Source organism: Phoenix dactylifera, chromosome 1, assembly GCF_051530095.1.
Source record: "Phoenix dactylifera cultivar Ajwa chromosome 1, Ajwa_hap1_PhDact_Kaust_v1.1, whole genome shotgun sequence".
Taxonomy (NCBI): Eukaryota; Viridiplantae; Streptophyta; class Magnoliopsida; order Arecales; family Arecaceae; genus Phoenix; species Phoenix dactylifera.
The window spans coordinates 39115004-39134279 of NC_143190.1; the positions used below are offsets into that span (position 1 = coordinate 39115004).

General features: G+C 38.7%; 4 protein-coding genes and 1 pseudogene across 8 annotated transcripts; 3 read left to right on the forward strand and 2 right to left on the reverse strand.

The window, feature by feature from the left end:
* Positions 1–1593: 1593 nt before the first annotated feature.
* On the reverse strand, positions 1594–9358 carry LOC103709968 (pentatricopeptide repeat-containing protein At3g26782, mitochondrial pseudogene; annotated as a pseudogene). The gene is made up of 4 exons (XR_015988449.2): positions 7026–9358; positions 2944–3172; positions 2595–2850; positions 1594–2430 (listed from the first exon to the last, which is right to left on the reverse strand). The product of XR_015988449.2 is annotated as a pentatricopeptide repeat-containing protein At3g26782, mitochondrial pseudogene (transcript).
* On the forward strand, positions 2590–6292 carry LOC103709969 (beta-amylase-like). The gene is made up of 7 exons (XM_039125895.3): positions 2590–2715; positions 2785–3183; positions 4220–4384; positions 4931–5194; positions 5284–5493; positions 5595–5834; positions 5958–6292. The coding sequence occupies exons 1-7, from the start codon at positions 2641–2643 to the stop codon at positions 6177–6179; spliced, it is 1575 nt and encodes a 524-aa protein (XP_038981823.3). The 5' UTR covers positions 2590–2640; the 3' UTR covers positions 6180–6292.
* A 649-nt stretch (positions 9359–10007) lies between the features above and the next one.
* PNSL3 (PsbQ-like 1) lies at positions 10008–13450 on the forward strand. The gene is made up of 4 exons (XM_008795522.5): positions 10008–10410; positions 10565–10851; positions 11076–11153; positions 13352–13450. Exons 1-4 carry the CDS (start codon positions 10014–10016, stop codon positions 13433–13435), a joined length of 846 nt encoding a protein of 281 aa, XP_008793744.5. The 5' UTR covers positions 10008–10013; the 3' UTR covers positions 13436–13450.
* Positions 13451–13543: 93 nt separating this feature from the next.
* On the forward strand, positions 13544–15191 carry LOC103709971 (oxygen-evolving enhancer protein 3-1, chloroplastic-like). The gene is made up of 3 exons (XM_008795523.6): positions 13544–13913; positions 14591–14886; positions 14981–15191. The coding sequence occupies exons 1-3, from the start codon at positions 13595–13597 to the stop codon at positions 15077–15079; spliced, it is 714 nt and encodes a 237-aa protein (XP_008793745.1). The 5' UTR covers positions 13544–13594; the 3' UTR covers positions 15080–15191.
* Positions 15192–15715: 524 nt separating this feature from the next.
* On the reverse strand, positions 15716–18754 carry LOC103709972 (large ribosomal subunit protein bL28m-like). 4 transcript variants are annotated; one of them, XM_008795524.6, is made up of 3 exons: positions 18426–18754; positions 16128–16587; positions 15716–16032 (listed from the first exon to the last, which is right to left on the reverse strand). In XM_008795524.6, the coding sequence occupies exons 1-2, from the start codon at positions 18617–18619 to the stop codon at positions 16131–16133; spliced, it is 651 nt and encodes a 216-aa protein (XP_008793746.2). In that variant the 5' UTR covers positions 18620–18754; the 3' UTR covers positions 15716–16032; positions 16128–16130. The 4 variants fall into 4 exon arrangements, with proteins under 4 accessions (XP_008793746.2, XP_008793748.2, XP_008793747.2 ...); XM_008795526.6 differs by having other exon boundaries at positions 15716–16035; XM_008795525.6 differs by having other exon boundaries at positions 15716–16042.
* Positions 18755–19276: the final 522 nt, after the last annotated feature.

A 19276-nucleotide genomic window follows, 5' to 3' on the forward strand; every position in this document is an offset into this window, starting at 1 on the left:
ACTGGCTCGTTTCCGATCCTAAAAAATAAAATTTAAGCTTGATCACTAAAGGCACCATCTCCTGAAGGGCATGATGTTACATCGTAGATCTCGAAAAACTGATCTATTTTTTTAAAAAAAGATCATCTCAATCAAATGTCATATGATTAAGTTATAGCCTCTGAAAGTTTGTCCTACGACTCGGCTTCCGATATAACAGGTCTCGCTCTTGTATCCTGTCCAATCCTCTCATAGCGGCCAAAATGGATTACATCGAGTCTGAAAATTTTCCTGCATCAAAGATTCAGGTTCGAGCAGGCCATGTAGGTTATCCAGCCAATGAACAGAAGTTTCCAAGTGTTGTAGTTTAGTCTTGCTGCGTTCATGCCCACACCAAAAATTCTAATTTTCGCAGAAATGTTCTTGGTAGTCTCAAAATGGAAAAAAAAGAGATTTTTAATCTCATATCATTTCTAGGTCCCAATTACCAAGATGCACGTTGCAATAAAACTCGAATTCGTAATCCAAGTTCCTAACTCTCAAGATGCATACAGATCTTAATAGCAATCGAGAGATTTTTTTTTTACAAGTACATTAATGTAGTTGTGGTAAAAAAAAAAAAAAAAAAACAAACACCACAATAAATTAAAACACAAGATCCCACGTTGGCACACTGCAGCAGTGCCAAATGACATGATAAAATTAGATTATCGATCGTTCACAACAAAAAAACTGGTCCCATGAAATAGGTTTGCTAAAATTTTAGAGAAAAACAAATTTTCTAAAAAGAAAGGAAAAACTCAATGCAGAAGTTAATAAGAGGGAAACAAAACAAACAAACAAAAAAACACACATCAACTGGTATGCTAAGTCCACTTTTCCCACACTACATTACGCCACCACAACCCAAATGAGAAGGAAAAGAAAGGAATCTTTACATCAAATTCAAGAAAAGGGAGCGAAGAGGAAAGATTTGTCTAAGCCCAAATTAAAAGCTAAGACGCAGCTCATGGGGAAATATCTCACTTGTAAACGCGTGAAAAATTTCCATCACTGAAGTTTCCTAGCAACCAGGAGATTGTATAGGCTCAGCTTTTATTCGTGTTTTTGTTTTCACCCTTCTTTACCTAATTTATGATCACAATGAATTCTAGTGCTTGCGAAGTAACATTTGGGTCCAATGGCTGGCATTTCTCACATTTTATTGTTGTATTTATCAAAAATGATTTTCTGATAGATGTTATCATTCCCCTGAGAAGAAAATAAGAAAGAGAGCTCTTAAAATTGCCAAGTAGCTAGTGTAGTTTCAGCTCCAAAATAGATTGAACTTCATGTTACTTATTAACAAAATAAATCATTGAAACTTATTTATCTGATTGTCAATATCGATCTAATGGATAAGTGTTTATTAAATAATAAAATGTTAAGCTGCCAGATTGAGATCTGTTGATTGAAAGCTTTGCAGACCTCAGTCTCCTTGCCAAGCTGAGCAGGGACTAGCTTGAGCTAGCCCCTCAATGGCATTGCATTGCCTTGCCTTGAAAGATAATGGAAGGTATCAAAGTAAAAGAGAAGATAACGGGAAAAAGATCAGTATAATATGGATGGGTGGTAGTAATAAAATGGACGGAGCATATGCATTGCATCTCTCTCTTGAAAAATAGACTTCTTGTCTTCATCTGCATGCTAGAGACTACAGTAAGCAGGAACTTGAAAAATACATGTGGATGTTCGAGATTAACGTGCATCACAAACTAAAGAGAAATAGAATCAAACCATACAACGCTTTGTAGATTTTTACAAGAAAAGAATCATAGCCGCCACTTATTCTCTCATGGCTGTAAGTATAAGTTCAATGAGTTGTTCCTTTCCAAAGCATAGAAGAATAGAACTGAGTTCTTTGCGAGAGTTGGGGAACAGGTATTGATCATTCACAATGACAAGCATCTCGTACTTGTGTGGCTTAGAGAAGAGAACTTGGTCACCAAGGCCGGAGTTCCATTGGAGAATTCAGGTGAGAGATCGGCAAGAGTTTTCTACAGGGAGATCAAGGAAGGTAGACACCAGTGATGGTCTCTTGTTGGGCGGTCAGACCATGTCGAAGAGGGTTGGAGCTCCTCAGGCTGTCACGTCTGAGGATTCAAGCATAAGCATGTCTCCAGAAAACAAGGTAATTTTTCCTGATAGTATTGCTATTGCAATGCATTGTTTCATTGACATGGTCGCCACATTTGATTGGCAGGACGGTCAACTTTAAAAGACAGTCTTCTGTGTCTATACACCGAGTAAGTTGTATAAACTGGAACATGTGCCCATTGCATCAAGTAGTTGCTGTTAGGCATAAGGTCATTTCATGACACACAGCTGGGCATTGGAACCATCAGTCTTAAAAGCATGCGACAATCTACTGTAAACGCCAAACTGGATTTGGTACCCGCATTGCTTTCTAGCCTGGAGAAAGAACAGCATTCATTTGTTCTGTTAAACATCATGATCTAAGTCAATCACATACTTATCAACCACTTTCATCTTCTCTCTCTCTCTCTCTTATAATTTAAACTTTAGTTATTATAATAAATGCTGAAGGAAGTGCAGGCATAAGGGCAAGCACTAACCACAACAGGAGAAGATGCTAACTTCTTTTTTCTCCAAACACAAACCATGCAGATGCCAACCCTTCTCACACAACAGGAGAAGATGCTAGCCAACTACGTTCCAGTATATGTGATGCTCCCAGTAAGTTCTCTTATCAACTGTTCCTGTTGCAGCAATGATCAGCTTGTTTGATCTGAACCTCTCCAACAGTTGGGTGTTGTCGCAGCTGAGAATGTATTGGAGAAGCCCGAAGAGCTCAGGAATCAGCTCAAGAAGCTGAAAGCAGCAGATGTGGATGGTGTCATGGTGGATGTTTGGTGGGGAATCATTGAAGCCGAGGGTCCGAAGAAATATGATTGGAGTGCTTACAGGCAGTTGTTCCAGATGGTCAGGGAAGAAGGGCTCAAGTTGCAGGTCATCATGTCATTCCATCAATGCGGTGGGAATGTAGGAGACATCGTCAACACCCCGATACCTCAGTGGGTTCGTGATATTGGTAAGGAAGACCCGGATATCTTCTACACCAACAGAGCAGGCACAAGGAACGAAGAGTATCTCACCATTGGAGTGGATAACCAGCCCCTTTTTGGAGGGCGCACTGCAGTAGAGGTTTGATCGATCAAAATGCTTTTGTTCTCAAATTAAGATCAAGTTATTTAATGAATAGCTGGATTAATTTTACCTTCTTTTTCCACTTTTACTTGGAGAGAAATTATAGGGCTTGATATTTTCTATTTTAGGCTTTCCAATTAAGTAATGACAAATTGCCTTAGTTTTCTACGTTAGGTATTAGGCATTGTAGTTCTGTGAGTTGATACGAAATTATTTAATTTATAAAACACTAAAGTTCCCTGAAAAAAAAAATTATATTACTAGACCAAATCCATCATAGAATGTGAAGCTATACTACACAAAGTGTATTGCATCTTAATTTTAACCGAGTTCTCTAGATAGTTTCAAGTCAAATTCAGAATTGTTAGCCACATTCAGATGTTCAACCTTTCTCAAAGTTTAGATCTCTGTTGTAACTGTATGATCTTATCTTACTTGGAGACATCCTTATCAGATCTTAACTTCTTTAATTAGCAAAATTTATTTTCAAAAAAAGAAAATGACAAGAGCCTTAGACCCTTGAGTGTTCAAGAAAACTAAGTACAGAGTCATATCTTATTTGTTGAGAATTCACATTTCAAACACATTAATCATCTAACAGAAAAATATTAGAATTTGTTTTTTTTTAATAGAAAGGCATAAAAAAGAAAAGAGAGACTAAAGAGAAAAAACATAGAAATAAATAAAATAATTATTCACGACATCTTGATAAAATATGCAGGTTTTCTCAAAACTAAAAGAAAGATTTAATTTAATTAACAAGACATTAATGAAATCAATGAGTATCAAGATATGTTTATTCCATAATTGAGCCAACAAAAACTTTTTGACAAAATTCTCATATGTGCTTGATATATTTGGTATTAAGTTGGAGAATTTTATGACAAGAAGATACTCTGGAGTTGTTTTCAGAAAAAATGTTTATGCATGTTACAGCTCTCTGTAATTGTATGGAGTGAAGCTTGTTATTAATCAAGCATGAATTAGAGAGGGTCAAGTATTGGACATACAGTTTGTTTTTCTGTTATGACAGCTCTACAGTGACTACATGAAGAGCTACAGAGAAAACATGGCAGATTTCTTGGAAGCTGGTCTGATCACAGACATAGAGGTGGGCCTTGGCCCTGCTGGAGAGCTAAGATACCCCTCCTATCCACAGCGCCAAGGATGGGTTTTTCCAGGCATTGGAGAATTTCAGGTATGATTTCGATTATTAGTTTTTTGTACTCTATCATCAACAAAAAGAAAATTCCTTATATTAGTCTAAAAATTTGCGAATGGCGTCCAGAAGAATCACAAATATGTTAAGGGCAAGTCCAGATTTCACATGTAGATCAAGGAAAACTGAAGATAGGTAGAAGCTAATTATAGATATATCACAGATCTATCACAGATCTATAAGAAGAATCCGGTTTTATCATAAAAAAAAAATGGCATGAAGTCAAGAACAAATGGCAAAACAGGACTCATAAGTTAGAGCAGAAATAATTGCAACAAAGACTCCTAACTAAATTGCAAGCTGTCTTAAGTGGCATGAAAGATTAAGTGACCTAACAAATGGGACCTTTTTTAATTGGATTGGATATCTGGATTGCATTCAAAATGCTTGTATGAGTCATCACTGAATTTCTTGTGCAATGTTTTTTCGTTCCTTTTCAGTAAGAATACAATAAGAGGGATATAAGGATTCAAAACATATTTATAAAATTCATTTTGAGAAAACATATTTTTAAGAATCTTGCAGTGTTACGACAAATATCTCCAAGCGGACTTCAAAGAGGCAGCAACAAAGGCAGGACACCCTGAATGGGAACTGCCAGATGATGCAGGAGAATACAAGGACACACCTGATTCGACAAAGTTCTTTGCAGAACATGGGACATATCTTACAGAGAGAGGAAATTTTTTCCTAACTTGGTATTCCAACAAGTTGATAGAACATGGAGATCAAATTCTTGATGCAGCCAATCAGGCCTTCTTAGGATGCAAAACCAAGCTTGCAGCCAAAGTATGAACTCCATTTAAATTTGTACTAGTATTTAACTGCTGACTACTGTTGTTTACAGTGATATATATGGTTGTTTATTACCATGACAGGTTTCTGGCATCCACTGGTGGTATAGGGTTGACAACCACGCAGCAGAGCTTACTGCAGGGTACTACAACTTAAACAATCGAGATGGCTACAGAACCATAGCAAGAATGCTTACTAGACATGATGCTATCTTGAACTTTACTTGTGTTGAGATGAGAGATTCTGAGCAAACTGCAGAAGCTATGAGTGGGCCTGAGGAACTAGTTCAGCAGGTAAAGCAATGGTAAATGTAGAAGGTATAAATATGCCAAGCACTTAACCTAGTATATGGTTTGATAATAGGACTTATGAGATAGTTGAAAAATTATGTCAGGTACTAAGCGCAGGATGGAGAGAGGGCATTGAAGTCGCATGTGAGAATGCACTTAACCGATATGATAGGAAAGCCTATAACCAGATATTGAAGAATTGTAGGCCAAATGGTGTCAACAGAGATGGGCCTCCAAAGCTGAGGGTCACTGCAGTGACATATCTCCGACTATCAGATGAACTATTAAAGGCCAAAAATTACAGAATATTTAAGACATTTGTGAGGAAAATGCACGCTGATCAGGTAAAATTCTTCCTTCAAGGCTGTTTCTCCATTTTCAGAATCATAGGATGTTCCAGAACAGAGTATAAGCAATTAATTAGCTAAAAGATAGATTGTAGTTTGAATCATATCTGTTTGTTTCAGGATTACTGTCCAGATCCAAGCAAGTATTTCAAACCCATTAAACCTATGGAAAGATCAAAGCCAAAAATACCAATTGAGGATATGCTGGAAGCCACAGAACCAATGAAGCCATTCCCATTTGATCCAGTAACAGATATGAGTGTAGGTGGTGATTTTGCTGATTTTGTAGATGAATTATTCAACAAAGTAACTTCGATATTGAATCAAGATCCTTCAGAGTGAGGTCGCCATGAATAAGCATCCTAGTGATGCTATTGATGCTATTTCATACTTTTCGCTAGTCATATTTATGTACGAGTATTGACTAAATGCCATGTGAATAAGGGTTGATCAAATTTTCTTGATGTTTGTTCCCATTTGATATTCTGAATGGCTTTTCTTTTCATTTTTTTCACATCATATTACTGCACATTTTGGTATATTTGAATGGGTAGCTTAAGCTCAAATATTTGGAATAGATCTGTGCCACTCTTTCTGAAGAAACTTTAGGGTGTCATAGATGTTGAAAAATATTCAATTGGATTTTGAAGTCAATATTTTAATTTCGCTGCTCCGAAACATTTAAAATTTAGTTAATCTATATGTTCTTGAAAAGTGCAAGCGGTGCCAGGTGGTTTTCAAATTCTCCATGGACATTTAGAGACACCATTCAGACTCAGAAAGCAGGGAGCTAAGCTAGGCAACCAGAGAATTACTGAATAAACAGATCCCCCACACATACATGCGCAACAAAAGAAGAGGGGAAACTAGAGTACGAAGAAAAGTTGAGCATTTTCTGCATCAGCATATAGCTGAAGAAGTTTTGAAAAACAATAACACTATACAGTTCAAAGAGTCTAGAGAATATAAAGGGGGAATCATTCTAGAGGTAAAGAAGTTTAACTAAAAAGTTAAATAGTTATATGGTTAGGAAAGACATATGCTACACAATATAGTAAAGACAAAATCGTAATACAATATAAGCACAGATGGATTAGGGGAAAGAATCATTAGTTGTGCACCTACTAATATTAGTGAAATCCAGATTATGAAGAATGATTTAGCGAGCAATAAAAAGAATCTGCTTACGAAATTTGTTGATCCTTCAATAAAAGTTGACTTGCCATCAAGCATAAGTTCACCAATAATCACCACAGGAGCAAGATCCATTGCGAAAGTGATGAAACCGATGGGCATCCCTCACAACAATTTCTCTACTGACAAGCTTGGAAATTAGTTTAGTTGCTGTGTGGCAATCCCCACATACCCGAAGGTTCTTTGTGATCCTAATAGTCATTCCAGGAGATGTATTTAATAGAGCAAAAGCAATGGCCAGCCTTTCACTGTGATCCCAGAGCATGTTTTCCTTCACATCCTCCTCAACATCATAAAACACTGAACTGGTATCGGGGATGTATCCAGCTTTCTTCAAATGTTGTCTTAATTCATCCAACTTGGCATATATGGTCTTGGATTGTGGGTGTGACTTATCTCCAACCAAAAACCTATGAATTTCCATATCCAACACAATGAAGCTGCAACCAGGTGGTTTTTTCAGTCCATTCATCCTTGCTGTGGTTCTCACTCTCTCTACATCACTCCACCTCTTCTCCACAGCATATACGTTGGAAAGGGAAACATAGGGACCAATGCCCTTAGGGTTAAGACGAAAAGCATTGTGAGAAGCAATTTCTGCCAGCTCAACATTGTGATGAATGCGGCAAGCAGAAAGAAAAGCTATCCAAACATCAACATTAGGCTCCACATTCATGTCCAAAATTAGTTTGTACACTTCATCTAAATGGCCAGCTCTTCCAAGAACATCTACCATACATGAATAGTGCTCAAAACTGGGGCTTATTGAATATTGCTTTGACATTTGGTGGAAAATCTCCTTAGCCTCATCCACCAGTCCTGCATGGCTACATGCTGATAAAACTGAGGTGAATGTAATCTTGTCTGCTCCAATATTTTTTGTCTTCATTTCATTGAAACAAGCAACAGCCTCCCTTCCCCTTCCATGAAGTCCATATCCTGAAATCATGGCAGTCCAAGAAACCAGATTTTTCATTGGCATCTCATCAAAAGCTTGACGAGAACAATCTAAACTTCCACACTTAGCATACATATCTATAAGAGCAGTCCCCAAGATGACCCTGTTATCAAATCCCTTTCTAGTGAGATAAGCATGGAGACTCCTGCCAAACTGCAATGCTGCTATCCTGTCACAAGCACCAAGCGCTGATACAAGAGTAAACTCATCAGGAACCATACCTTCAGAGTTCATCCGACGGAAAAATTTTAAGCTTTCAACAGCATCACCATGACGAGCACAACCAGAAATCAAGGAATTCCATGAGACTGTGTCTTTCCGACTTATCTTCTCAAACAAACACCTCGCACCAGCTATAAAGTCAGAGTTTACATAGACATCAATGAAAGCATTAACTACAAACTCATCAAATTCCAAACTATTTCGCAGCATGTAAGCATGTATTTCCTTTCCTTGCTTTAATGCCATCAGATTGGCACAGGCAGGCAATATGCTAAGAAGAGTTGCTCGGTCCATTCCCCCCCCACCCAAAGCCAGAACAGCAAAGACCGCTAGAGCCCTTCCCGAGTCATTATTCTTCGCATAACCCGAAATTATCGTGTTCCAAGAGGTTAAATCTTTTGCCAGCATTTTATCAAATAGAGCCTGAGCAAGCTCCATTTCTCCAAATTTTGAGTACATCGAGATAAGAGAATTACTAACATAAACATCCGATTCATACCCACAAACAATTATCCGAGAATGAATTCTTTTACCAACTTCAATGAGCAATAGATCACCACAAGCCATCAGAACAAATGGGTACGTGAAATTATCTGCCTTTTTGCCGGATCTCAGCATCTCACGATACAAGACAAGAGCTTTAAGGGGGAAACCATTGCAAGCATATCCCCTGACCATCACATTCCACAAAAAGGGGTTCTTCAGTGATATTCCATCGAATATCACTCGGGCATCGGCCATGCTCCCACAGATAGCATACATAGCGCATAGCTTGGTGCTTAGATAGGTGTTGTCTAGGAGGACGCCGGAGGAGACCATGTGGGCGTGGAGTTTCCGCCCTTTCTCCAGTGATTTGGAGTTGGTGACGATTTGAAGCAGATGCCCGCATTGGAGGGAGTTCAGAGGCTCTGTTATAGCTCTCTCTACCGAATGAGCACCAAATAAACGGAGATATCGAGAGAAAAGGAACGAAGGCGGGAGGATTCTGGGTTGGAAGTCGAGAGATTTGAGAAGAGGGGAGGCATTCATGAGAGAGATGGGGTGCGCGGGGGTCAAACTAACTCGTCCCAAATTGGAGCTTGCGCTGAGAAAAATTGCGAAACTCCCTGGTTGAACGCTTATTGAAGTTCTAAGTCAGAAGCTTCATATAGAATCGGCAGTTACACGCCCGACTTCAGTTAAATGGAATCTGCTGAGAAATTATGTAAAAGCCACTGGTTGGACTTTAAATTATTTATGAGTTCTTAACCCCCATGCTTCTCATAAATCGGTATACGTAATATCCTGGGAAGAGTTACGTTAAAATTCCTGAACCTTTTATTTCCTGCAAGCCCTAAATCACATGCTTCATATAAGATCGGCAGATCATATACTGTCTTCTGAAATTGCTTGGAAAATTAATGTGCATGGCAAGGAGGGATATATTGGAATCGAATAATAAGTCTCTTAACATGATGGTTAAGTAACATAGTCCCACATCAGTAGAACCTTAGATTCTACCGACCTAGAAAATCAAGCAAATTCTTCCTTATCTTTTCTGAGCATTAAACTAAGCTTCTCTAAATAATTGTAGTAGTAACTTTGCCGGAACTACTAAAAGATATGCAAAAATTCATGAGCTTTATTAAAAGTTTTAACATATGAAGCGATTACGATTATAGAGGAACAACTATACAAATATGACAAAAATAGTGCATCCATTATTGTCTACAGCCCAATTTGTTCTTTAGCTGAAGTACCAAGCCATCCTTTTGGCTCTCCATATAGATATGAAATGAGTGGTCAGTAGCCTCCAGTCTTCAATGGATAACCTCACAAACAGAACTATATTCACTAACAGCCTTGCGTACATCCCTCTACAAGCCACTTTTCTTCCCTCCAAATCCATGGCTGCTGCTGTGTCTAATCTGAGTGGAACTTCCCAAATCCTTCCCGCCAGGCTGTTAAAGAATTGGAAACCAAACCATGGGTCATCAAGACTAATGGTGTTTGCTAACAAAAGCATAGATGTGTTCCAAGAATCTCAGTTACAGTTTCATAGCAGCAGCGGCATCTCCTTGCAAGTTTCGAGGAGAGCTTCTGTAGGCCTTGCTGCTGTCACACTCTTTCATCTACTTAGTACTGGAATTTCGCGTGCTGAAGCGGAGAATAATGGGTTGTGGCTAACTGGCCCGATACCATCTCCAATTGTCACCAGCAGTATGTTTCTTCATCCATTGCATCATCTTATTAGGTTTCTTTTCATCTCACCTGCTTTCCTGGTCGTAAAACCTCTAGAACACAGCATCTTCGCTGCTGAAAAGAGTGGAGATACGAGATAGACATGGCTAACGAAGACTATTTCCCCCTGCAGGGATTGCCAATAAGGAGACAGGCACGCGTTCCTTCCTGAGGAAAGGGATCTACATGGCAAAACTAGGCCCCCAGATAATTCCTTACAGGCTGAAGCACTATGCATTTGATCTGTTGGCTCTGGGGGACTTACTGGGACAGGAGGCTTGGAACTACGTTAGGAAGTACCTCTGCCTGAAATCCACGGTCATGTACTACGATTTCGATAAGCTAATCTCTGCAGCTCCTGAGGAGCAGAAGCAGCCCCTCACCGATCTCGCCAACCGGTTGTTTGACAGTGTCGAGAAGGTGAGCACTGAGCACTTTATTATTATTATTTTTTCATTGCTTGACCCAACCTACATTAGATGTTTGTCCTCAGAACAATGATTTGCATTAAATTTGCTCCAACTTCAGGTATACGTAAAACAATCTAACAAGCAAAATAACAGAAACTTTCTGTAATTTTAATGAAGTCAAGATTTCTATATATGGGCCAACAATCTAACAAGTAAATTGTCATCAATTGACAGCTTGAAGAGGCCGTGAAGAAGAAGAGTGATTCCTTGACACAGTCATGCTATGGAGATACAGAAGTTATTCTCAAGGAGGTGATGGCCCGAATGGCGTAAATGTTATACTAATTCAACCGTTAAATTGTAGCATTATCATTATCCTGTCGATAGGAAATCTTCAGAGCTCTAGAAATCTCCATTTTAATCAAATAACAAGGAATCATTTAATAAAACACTTGCATGCTTGGTGGCTTCATGGTTCATAGACAAACCAAGAAAGGTCTGACTGACAAATTTTCCCCAGGCAGAAAGAGGGATTCTTCTAACGGTCCGCCTGTTGCTCACGGTGCAGTGCATCTTTTTGCAATCCAAGGAATTTAACTGGAGGAGAACACGTAGAGCCAGCAACATGAAATGTATTCAATTAATTGAACGATAAATAATTCTGTACTACCAAAAAAGCATAACAAATAATTCGACATATACAAAAGTCCGCTTTGATGTAGTGTCATAGACGAGGAATCTTTGGAACCAGTTCACAATATTCCTCTTTCCAATCATGATCAGGTTATCGCATTGTAAGAAGAGTGTATCTATCAAAGCAGATCACCGAACCTTTTTATTGGGGCGGTAGGGAGTAAATTACCAGACTAAAAATACTCATGTATGCAACACCATTCACGACTTGAACCCAATAACTCCTCCGGGCAGAGGAAGGGTGTGACTGATCATCTAGTTCACAATCTTGGGTCTGGCCACTGGACATAACCAAGGGGAATAATGTATTCATGGCTTCTTGAAAATTGCCATGCATGTTTTCCTGATTTTATTTTGTCAGGAGACAAGTCCAACCTCCTCAGCTATTGCTTGAAAATGTATACGTCTTTCCTAACCCAGAGAAATGCAATAAAAAAATCAAAATGATATGGCTCCACAATTTTTCGAATAATTCTTAAGAGCACTCCTTTTCAAGGAAAAGTTTATTGAAACCATTGTTACCAGATCAGTCTATTATCTTACTCAAGAGTCATATGAGAAGTTAAGACTCAACAGATTAAGGCCCTATTTGGGAGAGCTTTTGGAGGGCCAAAAAACACTTTCTGCCCCTCTAAAAGTACTTTTATATAAAAAATAATGTTTGGTAAAATTTTCGGAAAGCTGTTTCAGCTTTTGCGGGAAGCTGAAAACAGCTTTTGGGGAGAAACTCCAATTTGGAGCTTTCCGAAAATGATGTTTTCAGCTTTGTCGGGAAGCTGTTTTTTGGACCAAAATACTTCCATTTAAATCACACTTTTTCTCCCAAGACCCTTATCCTGCCTCTTCCTTTCTCCCTTTCCCTCTCAATCTTCTTCTTCCTTTTTCTCTATTTGTTAGAGAGATAAATGGTCATTAGAATGATGAAAAATTAATTTACACTAATAATTATAATATTTCATATATTTATTATTATATTATACTATAAATATAATATTATATTATATTATATCATAATACATTGATATGTTATGTTAAATAATTTAATATTATATTAAATTATTATTCTATAATACATAATGTTATAGTACTATATTATAATAATATTATATTATATTACATTAATATTATACTATATCATATATTTATGTATTAATACATATTATATTTTATCATGCTCTATTATATAATACTGGTAATGTCCTTTATGATCATTTTGTCACATAAAAGTATTTTCTCAGTTTGTTTACCAAACACATGCTAAAGTGCCACAGCACTTTAGAAATGTAGCTACCAAACAGCAAACAGCTTTTTATAAATGCTCTGCTTCAAACAGCTCTACTTCCAACAACTCTACTTCCAAAAGCTCTACTACTAACAGCTCCCCCAAACAGAGCCTAAGACTAGCTTGAAACTTAATTGAATGATATAACATCGAGTAAAATATGCGTGCGCATGACACAAAAATCAATTCATCAATTACCAATATTCACTAGTGAACTAAAAAATCATGGTGGGCGCTTGAAGGTTTCCTCATCAATTCAGTCATGCCAAGTCAAGCTATATCCACCTCCTCTTATGACAAACTAGTTTCAAAGCAGCATTGTCTTGACTAAAATATAATACTCCCATAATACATAATATGTGTGCCTAATACTTTGTTACAGACGCAATCATCCAAAAAAAGCTTCTAGTCCTTCGAAATGTATTTTGAGGTCCTCTAAAAACAATGCCAAACAAGCTTAAACCTAAAACTCTATTTGGCATTGTATTAAATGGAATTCAGATATCTAATTGATTGAAAACATGCATGGTGGCAGGAATGCATAAAATTACAAGGTTCAAGCCGCCAGACACTTGTCGAGCTCCTATTGGTCCTGGAGCAACCCAATCCAACTTGTTGATACGCTGATACACCAGACCACAAGGTCGGACACGTGTCCATCACTCAGTGGCTCCCAACTTATCCAGTTCTTTAATGGGCGGATAAGGCATCCCCGCCTGCTGCCCGAATAAAACACGCCTTCCTTTCTCGAAAACGAAGAGAGAGAGAGGATCAGGAAATGGCGCAAGCTATGGCGTCGATGGCTGGCTTACGCGGCTCGTCTCCGGCGGTACTGGAGGGAAGCCTCCAGTTCAGCGGCTCGAGCCGGCTGGCACTGCCGGGAAACTACCGGGTGTCCGTGGGCCGTGCCGGACTCACGGTGAGGGCCCAGCAAGGTCCGGCAGAGGGCGAGGGAGTGGGCGTGGCTCAGAGTGGGCGCCGAGCAGTGCTGGGGCTCGTAGCCGCCGCGTTGGCCGGCGGGGCGGTCGTCAAGGCCGCGCTCGCCGAGGCGAAGGCCATCAAGGTCGGCCCACCTCCCCCACCCTCCGGTGGTCTCCGTAAGTGCTCCGGCCCATTCATTCTCCTACGATATCAATCTTTTCTAGATTTATTTTCTAAATCCCTTGCTATCTTTTCCTCCATGATTCTTTTCCTCTTTTGAAATAATGCAACCGAATGAAGGCACTGATGGGAATTTTTTTCTGGTGAATATTGTGCTTTTGAAAGAAATTTGAAACTGTGTCTTACAAAAAAAAATAAAAAAATAAAAATGGATGGTTTTTATAATATGGAATTGGATGATTTTTTTTTCAAGCCTTTTAAACTGCATGAAGAGTTTAAATTTGAATAGAGTTTGAAATTTACAAATTTTACTGTGTTTGTCCTACACTAAACTCTCTTTAGCAGTCAAATATCTTCATCAAAAGTTTCTACACTTATTGTTTAGATAGAAACTTTACATCAAAGAATGAAATGATATGCCAGTTTGAAAGCCAAAACCTCTAATGGTGGATGCACTTGAGAATTTTGACATTTGCCCACCAGTAGAGTGACGACGCTTTTACTGGTGCCATCCACAGCAGCCTTCTATCAAACTCAAATCTAATGTACTTCAATGCTTGTGCGAATGCACACACATACATACATACGTATGTACATGCATACATACATACGTATGTACATGCATACACACATACATACATAATTCAATGTTGTAATAATCTGCATGTAACAGCTGGGACCCTAAATTCGGACGAGCCGAGAGACCTTGACCTTCCACTGAAGAATAGATTCTACCTGCAACCACTTCCTCCAGCAGAAGCTGCAGCAAGGGCGAAAGAGTCCGCAAAGGACATTGTGAATCTCAAGGAATTGATAGAGAAGAAGCAATGGCCTTACGTCCAAAATGACCTCCGCCTCAAGGCCTCTTACCTCCGCTTTGACCTCAATACCGTCATCTCCGCAAAACCCAAAGAAGAGAAGAAGCCCCTCAAGGAGCTCACAGGGAAGCTCTTTGCTACAATTGATGAGGTAAATACATTAGCATATGTAAGTAGGAAAAGGAATAAGCTGAATTGTTCCAACTTATGCCTATCTAACATTTCTTGCCTCATCCTGTTGTCAGCTTGATCATGCAGCCAAGATCAAGAGCGTACCAGAAGCCGAGAAATACTATGCAGCAACCAAATCTGCCATCAATGATGTCCTTGCCAAACTAGGCTAGAGGAAGGCTTATCTCCGTTGTGTATTGTCAACCTACTACTTATTCTTTGTTAATATCAAACTAGTTCTGGACGTGATTTATAGTAACAAGAGTATTCCAAATGTTGGTCATCTATCTTTACTATTTTGAGTAGTTCCAGCATAAGAGTAAAGGTAGCATTTTTAATTGGGTTACGACCTCCGATCATCACCTCAGATCAAAGAATAAACTTTACAATAGGATTGAATGTAATTACTTTTATCATTTGGAAGAGGAATTAATAATTTCTCGCCGATTTGGGCATGTTGCTGCTCTCGGCTAACAAAACTAGTCTTATTTTCTACGTTCTCGTATGTGATATGGAGGAAGGCTAAGAACTGGAAGAAGAAATGTCGGAGAAAAGAATAAATCTGACTTTGATGAAGAGAATTGGGCATCTCAACTAGACATGTCTGCAGGTTTGACAAGCTGGATTAAGCAAAACACCTGAAGTCCAACCTAACTATGGATCGATGAGGACGATAACTTCAAGACAATTGGCTTTGCTGTAATCGCCAGATCAAATTAATTTTCCATGACAAAATCCACAAGCCAGAAGAACAGCTTCAAAAACTGTCTAATAATCCATCTAAAAGAAAAATAAATGAACGCAAAGTATGATGGCCAAACTTGCATGAACCATGAAATATCTTTCAGCTAAACAAGATAGCTGTACAATTTATCAATCCTGTATTCAATTAACACTTCCAATATGGAAGGTATTAAGTCAAAACTTTAAGGGCCAAACATCATGCCCGGTTACATACAAAAGATCAACAACATTGTTCCGTGCAGTTATAAAAGAGTTGACCTAGTTAAGCCAATTTGATTAATAAAAGAAAACTCCACCTTGGAGGCCTTGGTCAGGCCCCTCTGCTTCTGATGGCATTTATTGATCGTCTCCTCATGACCTGCTTTCCATCTTCAACTCTATTCTGCTACAAACTATAAAATAGTGAGCTCCTATAGCTTTATTGACCTAGATAAGGCTAAAGAGGATGAACGGAGCAAGATAAATGAGTTGGCTCACCAATCATGACAGGTGAGGAGCCTCTTGCTCAGCCTTCGTCACATTATCAGGCATCCCTTCCTCAATCTGCTTTGCTTCTATTGTCTCATTACTATTGACTCTTCCTTCTTCTATCTGCCTTTGTTTTGCCAGAGCTCTTCTTGCTTCCCTTCGAGCCTCCCTCTTGGCGATCTTGAGTTCTTCCAAGCCCTTTTCAATCTTGGCTTCCTCTTCAGGAGAGAAGAAACCCACTTCCATATTTCCAAGCTGCTCATACATCTTCTCAACCTTGGTCTTCCAAAATAAGCCCATCTCCGTCTCCATTATATTGTAAGGTGTTTTCAGAAGGTACTCGTCTATGCCACCAGCTTTGTCAATGCACCTGAGAGCATGTGTTGTAACCTTGACCCGGATGTGTCTATCATGGATATAACTGAACAAGCGCTTTGTTTGTACATTAGGCTTCCATGTCCGTCTAGACCTTTGTCACAAGAACATTGAAATGTCAGATTGGGTTCTTTTGTTGATAGTATAATGAGCAGACTCTGCACAGAAAATGAGGGATAAATCATACCAGTGACAGATTTAAATAATATAAAGAATTGTCCTTAAATAGCAATAAGCATGTGATGCAAATTTCCTGACATTATCACAAATTTAAAGGAATGATGACAACATCACCCTTATCCAAGCAAGAAAGTTTAAATCTAATGATAGATTTGAGGTATATTCCCCAGACTGATATTGTAAAGGATTCAAGTCATACTACTGCCAGAAATGAGAAATCAACACAAATTAGTTGCACTTTAAGCTCGCTTAGATAGTCCACAACTCACATGATAAACAAAACTACTTCTGAAAACTTACTAAGAAATAAAGCCGGAGGATGAGATGATTCGATGAAGAGAGTCAATACATGTTATTCTATTTAGACTTTTAGATAAATGCAACAATGTGTTATTCATGTTGGCGTTGTAACTTCAACAAATACATGCAACTAAAATGAAGCATGTCATAAAGAAATAATTTCTATCAGATTTCACACAGAAAACCTGCCCAAAAGGCTAGACTAGTTACGATGTAAATCTCATCAAGTAGTGAGATTTGGAGCATCATCGAGTGTCAGGTATGTTTCTTAGTTTGGCATTCAGATCTAGACCATAAAGCCACTTCATACAAGATCATGGACTTTCAATTTTGTAAAAAACCATGCTCCAAAATATAACAAGTTTAGTAATATCTAACACCATTTAACAATCAAAACTAATCACTAGCATATAAATCCTATGATAAATTAGAAACATCCTTTTGAAAATTACAAAAAACTTAATAATGACACATGCAAAGATATACGAGCTTATACTCAAATCACACATGCAAGCATATTGCAATCCATGGGTGCAACAAACACCAAGGGGCCTAACAGCGAATTTTAAGTAGACACTTCATACTAGCAATTTTTCAATTCTAACAACAGGCTTTCCCAAGATCGAGACAATCAAATTCACAATTTTTTTTTGCTGTCCTGAAACCTACTTCACTTGTTTAGGTCAAAATGAGAGATATTCACTGGCATAAGGAAAACAACCAAATAAACAAAAAGATCTTCTTTAAGTGTCGGTTGCTTCCCTACCTGTAAGTACTCGTTACCCACATAACAACTCTGGATCACTCAAAATCCAGATAGATACCTCCACAACAAGCAAGACGTAGACGTTACTTCGACGATCAATCACCCAAAAAATTTTCCCTCTCTTCCACATTCTGCCTATCAGTACTAACTACTACAAGTTCTATAACAATCTTACCCATCTCAAGGTGATATGATAGGGATAAACTGCAATTGACGGATAGAGAAACGAAATGAATTAAAAGAATAATTGTATCCACTGGATGACCACAAGATCGAAAAATGAGAAAAAGCAAATCCAGTCGTTCATTTCCATACACTAACACTAGCACAGTTATATATAATTCAAGGAAGCGACCATAGAAAAACCTAACAATTCCAGTTTCACAAAAATCTTGCAAGCCATGTCCTGTAACCACTAAAACTTATTTCCCCCAACAAAAACAAATAAAATCCTCATAAACAGCTCAATTCTACCACCGCATCAGTTTTGTTTCTCAAGTCCAATACAAACAACAATAGCATTTTAAGAACTTGCAATGGAAAGATTTAAAAAGATCAAATTTTGAACACATTCAGGCTAAGGTCAAAACCAAAGAGAACATCAAAGAACGTAAATCAGACAGAACCCTAAAAAGAAATCACGGAATCGAGGAGACAGGGGGGAGAGGGGTTAATCGAAGGAGTACTTGTTGCCGCCATCCTCGCTGATCTTGTTGCCGAACTGGATGTGGCGGCCTGCGTAGATGCCGCGCTTGGCCCTGCCCATGACGAGCTTGTTGTTGGGGAGGCCCTTCCTCACTGATTCCAGCACCTCCGCCGGCACCGAGTCTCCCACCTTCCGAACGATCTTCTTGTAGATCTCTTGTGCTCTGAAGGACATCGCTGGCGTCCTCGAATGCTTCACCACGCAGCGGAGGAGGCGGCGGCGGCGGCGGAAGGACGGAGGAGAGAAAGAAGAGGTTGTAGGAGGAACAGTGAGGACACAGGTGGGTTCTACGGAATACTCTCCCGCACGTGCAATGCGCTCGTGCGGAGCCGGATATAAATTATAATGGATGGATGTGACCGCATATCTTTCTCCGCTTAAAACCATGGAGCCGGATATAATGTTTTATAATTCTAACATTTATAATATAGAATTGCACAAATTGAGTTACCGTCTTTTTTTACAACTGCACGTACTATAAATCTAGTGATATATAAGTTCCTCCATTATTTAGTTTATATTTAACATTTTATATAAAACCCCTTGATGGTCCTGGCGAGATTGCAATTGTAATTTCAATTTAATGAGGGTTTCAATAGGAGTTTGGAGCGAGTCTAGCTGACTTTTAACTAGGAAAGATTTATTTGCCTATGATATATGAAAACTAATAATATTTATATATGATGGGGTTTTATTTATAAAATACTACTAATATTAAGCAAGTTAAAAGCTGCCAAATTCTCGTATTTTATATAAACACTTTGTACCATAAAATGTTGCAAACTCCTTCGGTCTTTAAAACACTCGATAATAAGCCTTAAAGCTGCAAAT

Bases quoted from the DNA above. Each gene is read 5' to 3' on its own strand.
- PNSL3 (XM_008795522.5), top strand. From the start codon at position 10,014: ATGGATAACCTCACAAACAGAACTATATTCACTAACAGCCTTGCGTAC. The intron at 10,411-10,564 runs GTATGTTTCTTC...TTCCCCCTGCAG, and splicing joins ATCTCCAATTGTCACCAGCA to GGATTGCCAATAAGGAGACA. The intron at 11,154-13,351 runs GTGATGGCCCGA...GCATGGTGGCAG, and splicing joins CAGAAGTTATTCTCAAGGAG to GAATGCATAAAATTACAAGG.
- LOC103709971 (XM_008795523.6), top strand. From the start codon at position 13,595: ATGGCGCAAGCTATGGCGTCGATGGCTGGCTTACGCGGCTCGTCTCCG. The intron at 13,914-14,590 runs GTAAGTGCTCCG...TGCATGTAACAG, and splicing joins CCCACCCTCCGGTGGTCTCC to CTGGGACCCTAAATTCGGAC. The intron at 14,887-14,980 runs GTAAATACATTA...TCCTGTTGTCAG, and splicing joins TCTTTGCTACAATTGATGAG to CTTGATCATGCAGCCAAGAT.
- LOC103709972 (XM_008795524.6), bottom strand. From the start codon at position 18,619: ATGTCCTTCAGAGCACAAGAGATCTACAAGAAGATCGTTCGGAAGGTG. The intron at 16,588-18,425 runs GTACTCCTTCGA...CTTGTGACAAAG, and splicing joins AGCGAGGATGGCGGCAACAA to GTCTAGACGGACATGGAAGC.
- LOC103709969 (XM_039125895.3), top strand. From the start codon at position 2,641: ATGCAGATGCCAACCCTTCTCACACAACAGGAGAAGATGCTAGCCAAC. The intron at 3,184-4,219 runs GTTTGATCGATC...CTGTTATGACAG, and splicing joins GAGGGCGCACTGCAGTAGAG to CTCTACAGTGACTACATGAA. The intron at 5,835-5,957 runs GTAAAATTCTTC...TGTTTGTTTCAG, and splicing joins GGAAAATGCACGCTGATCAG to GATTACTGTCCAGATCCAAG.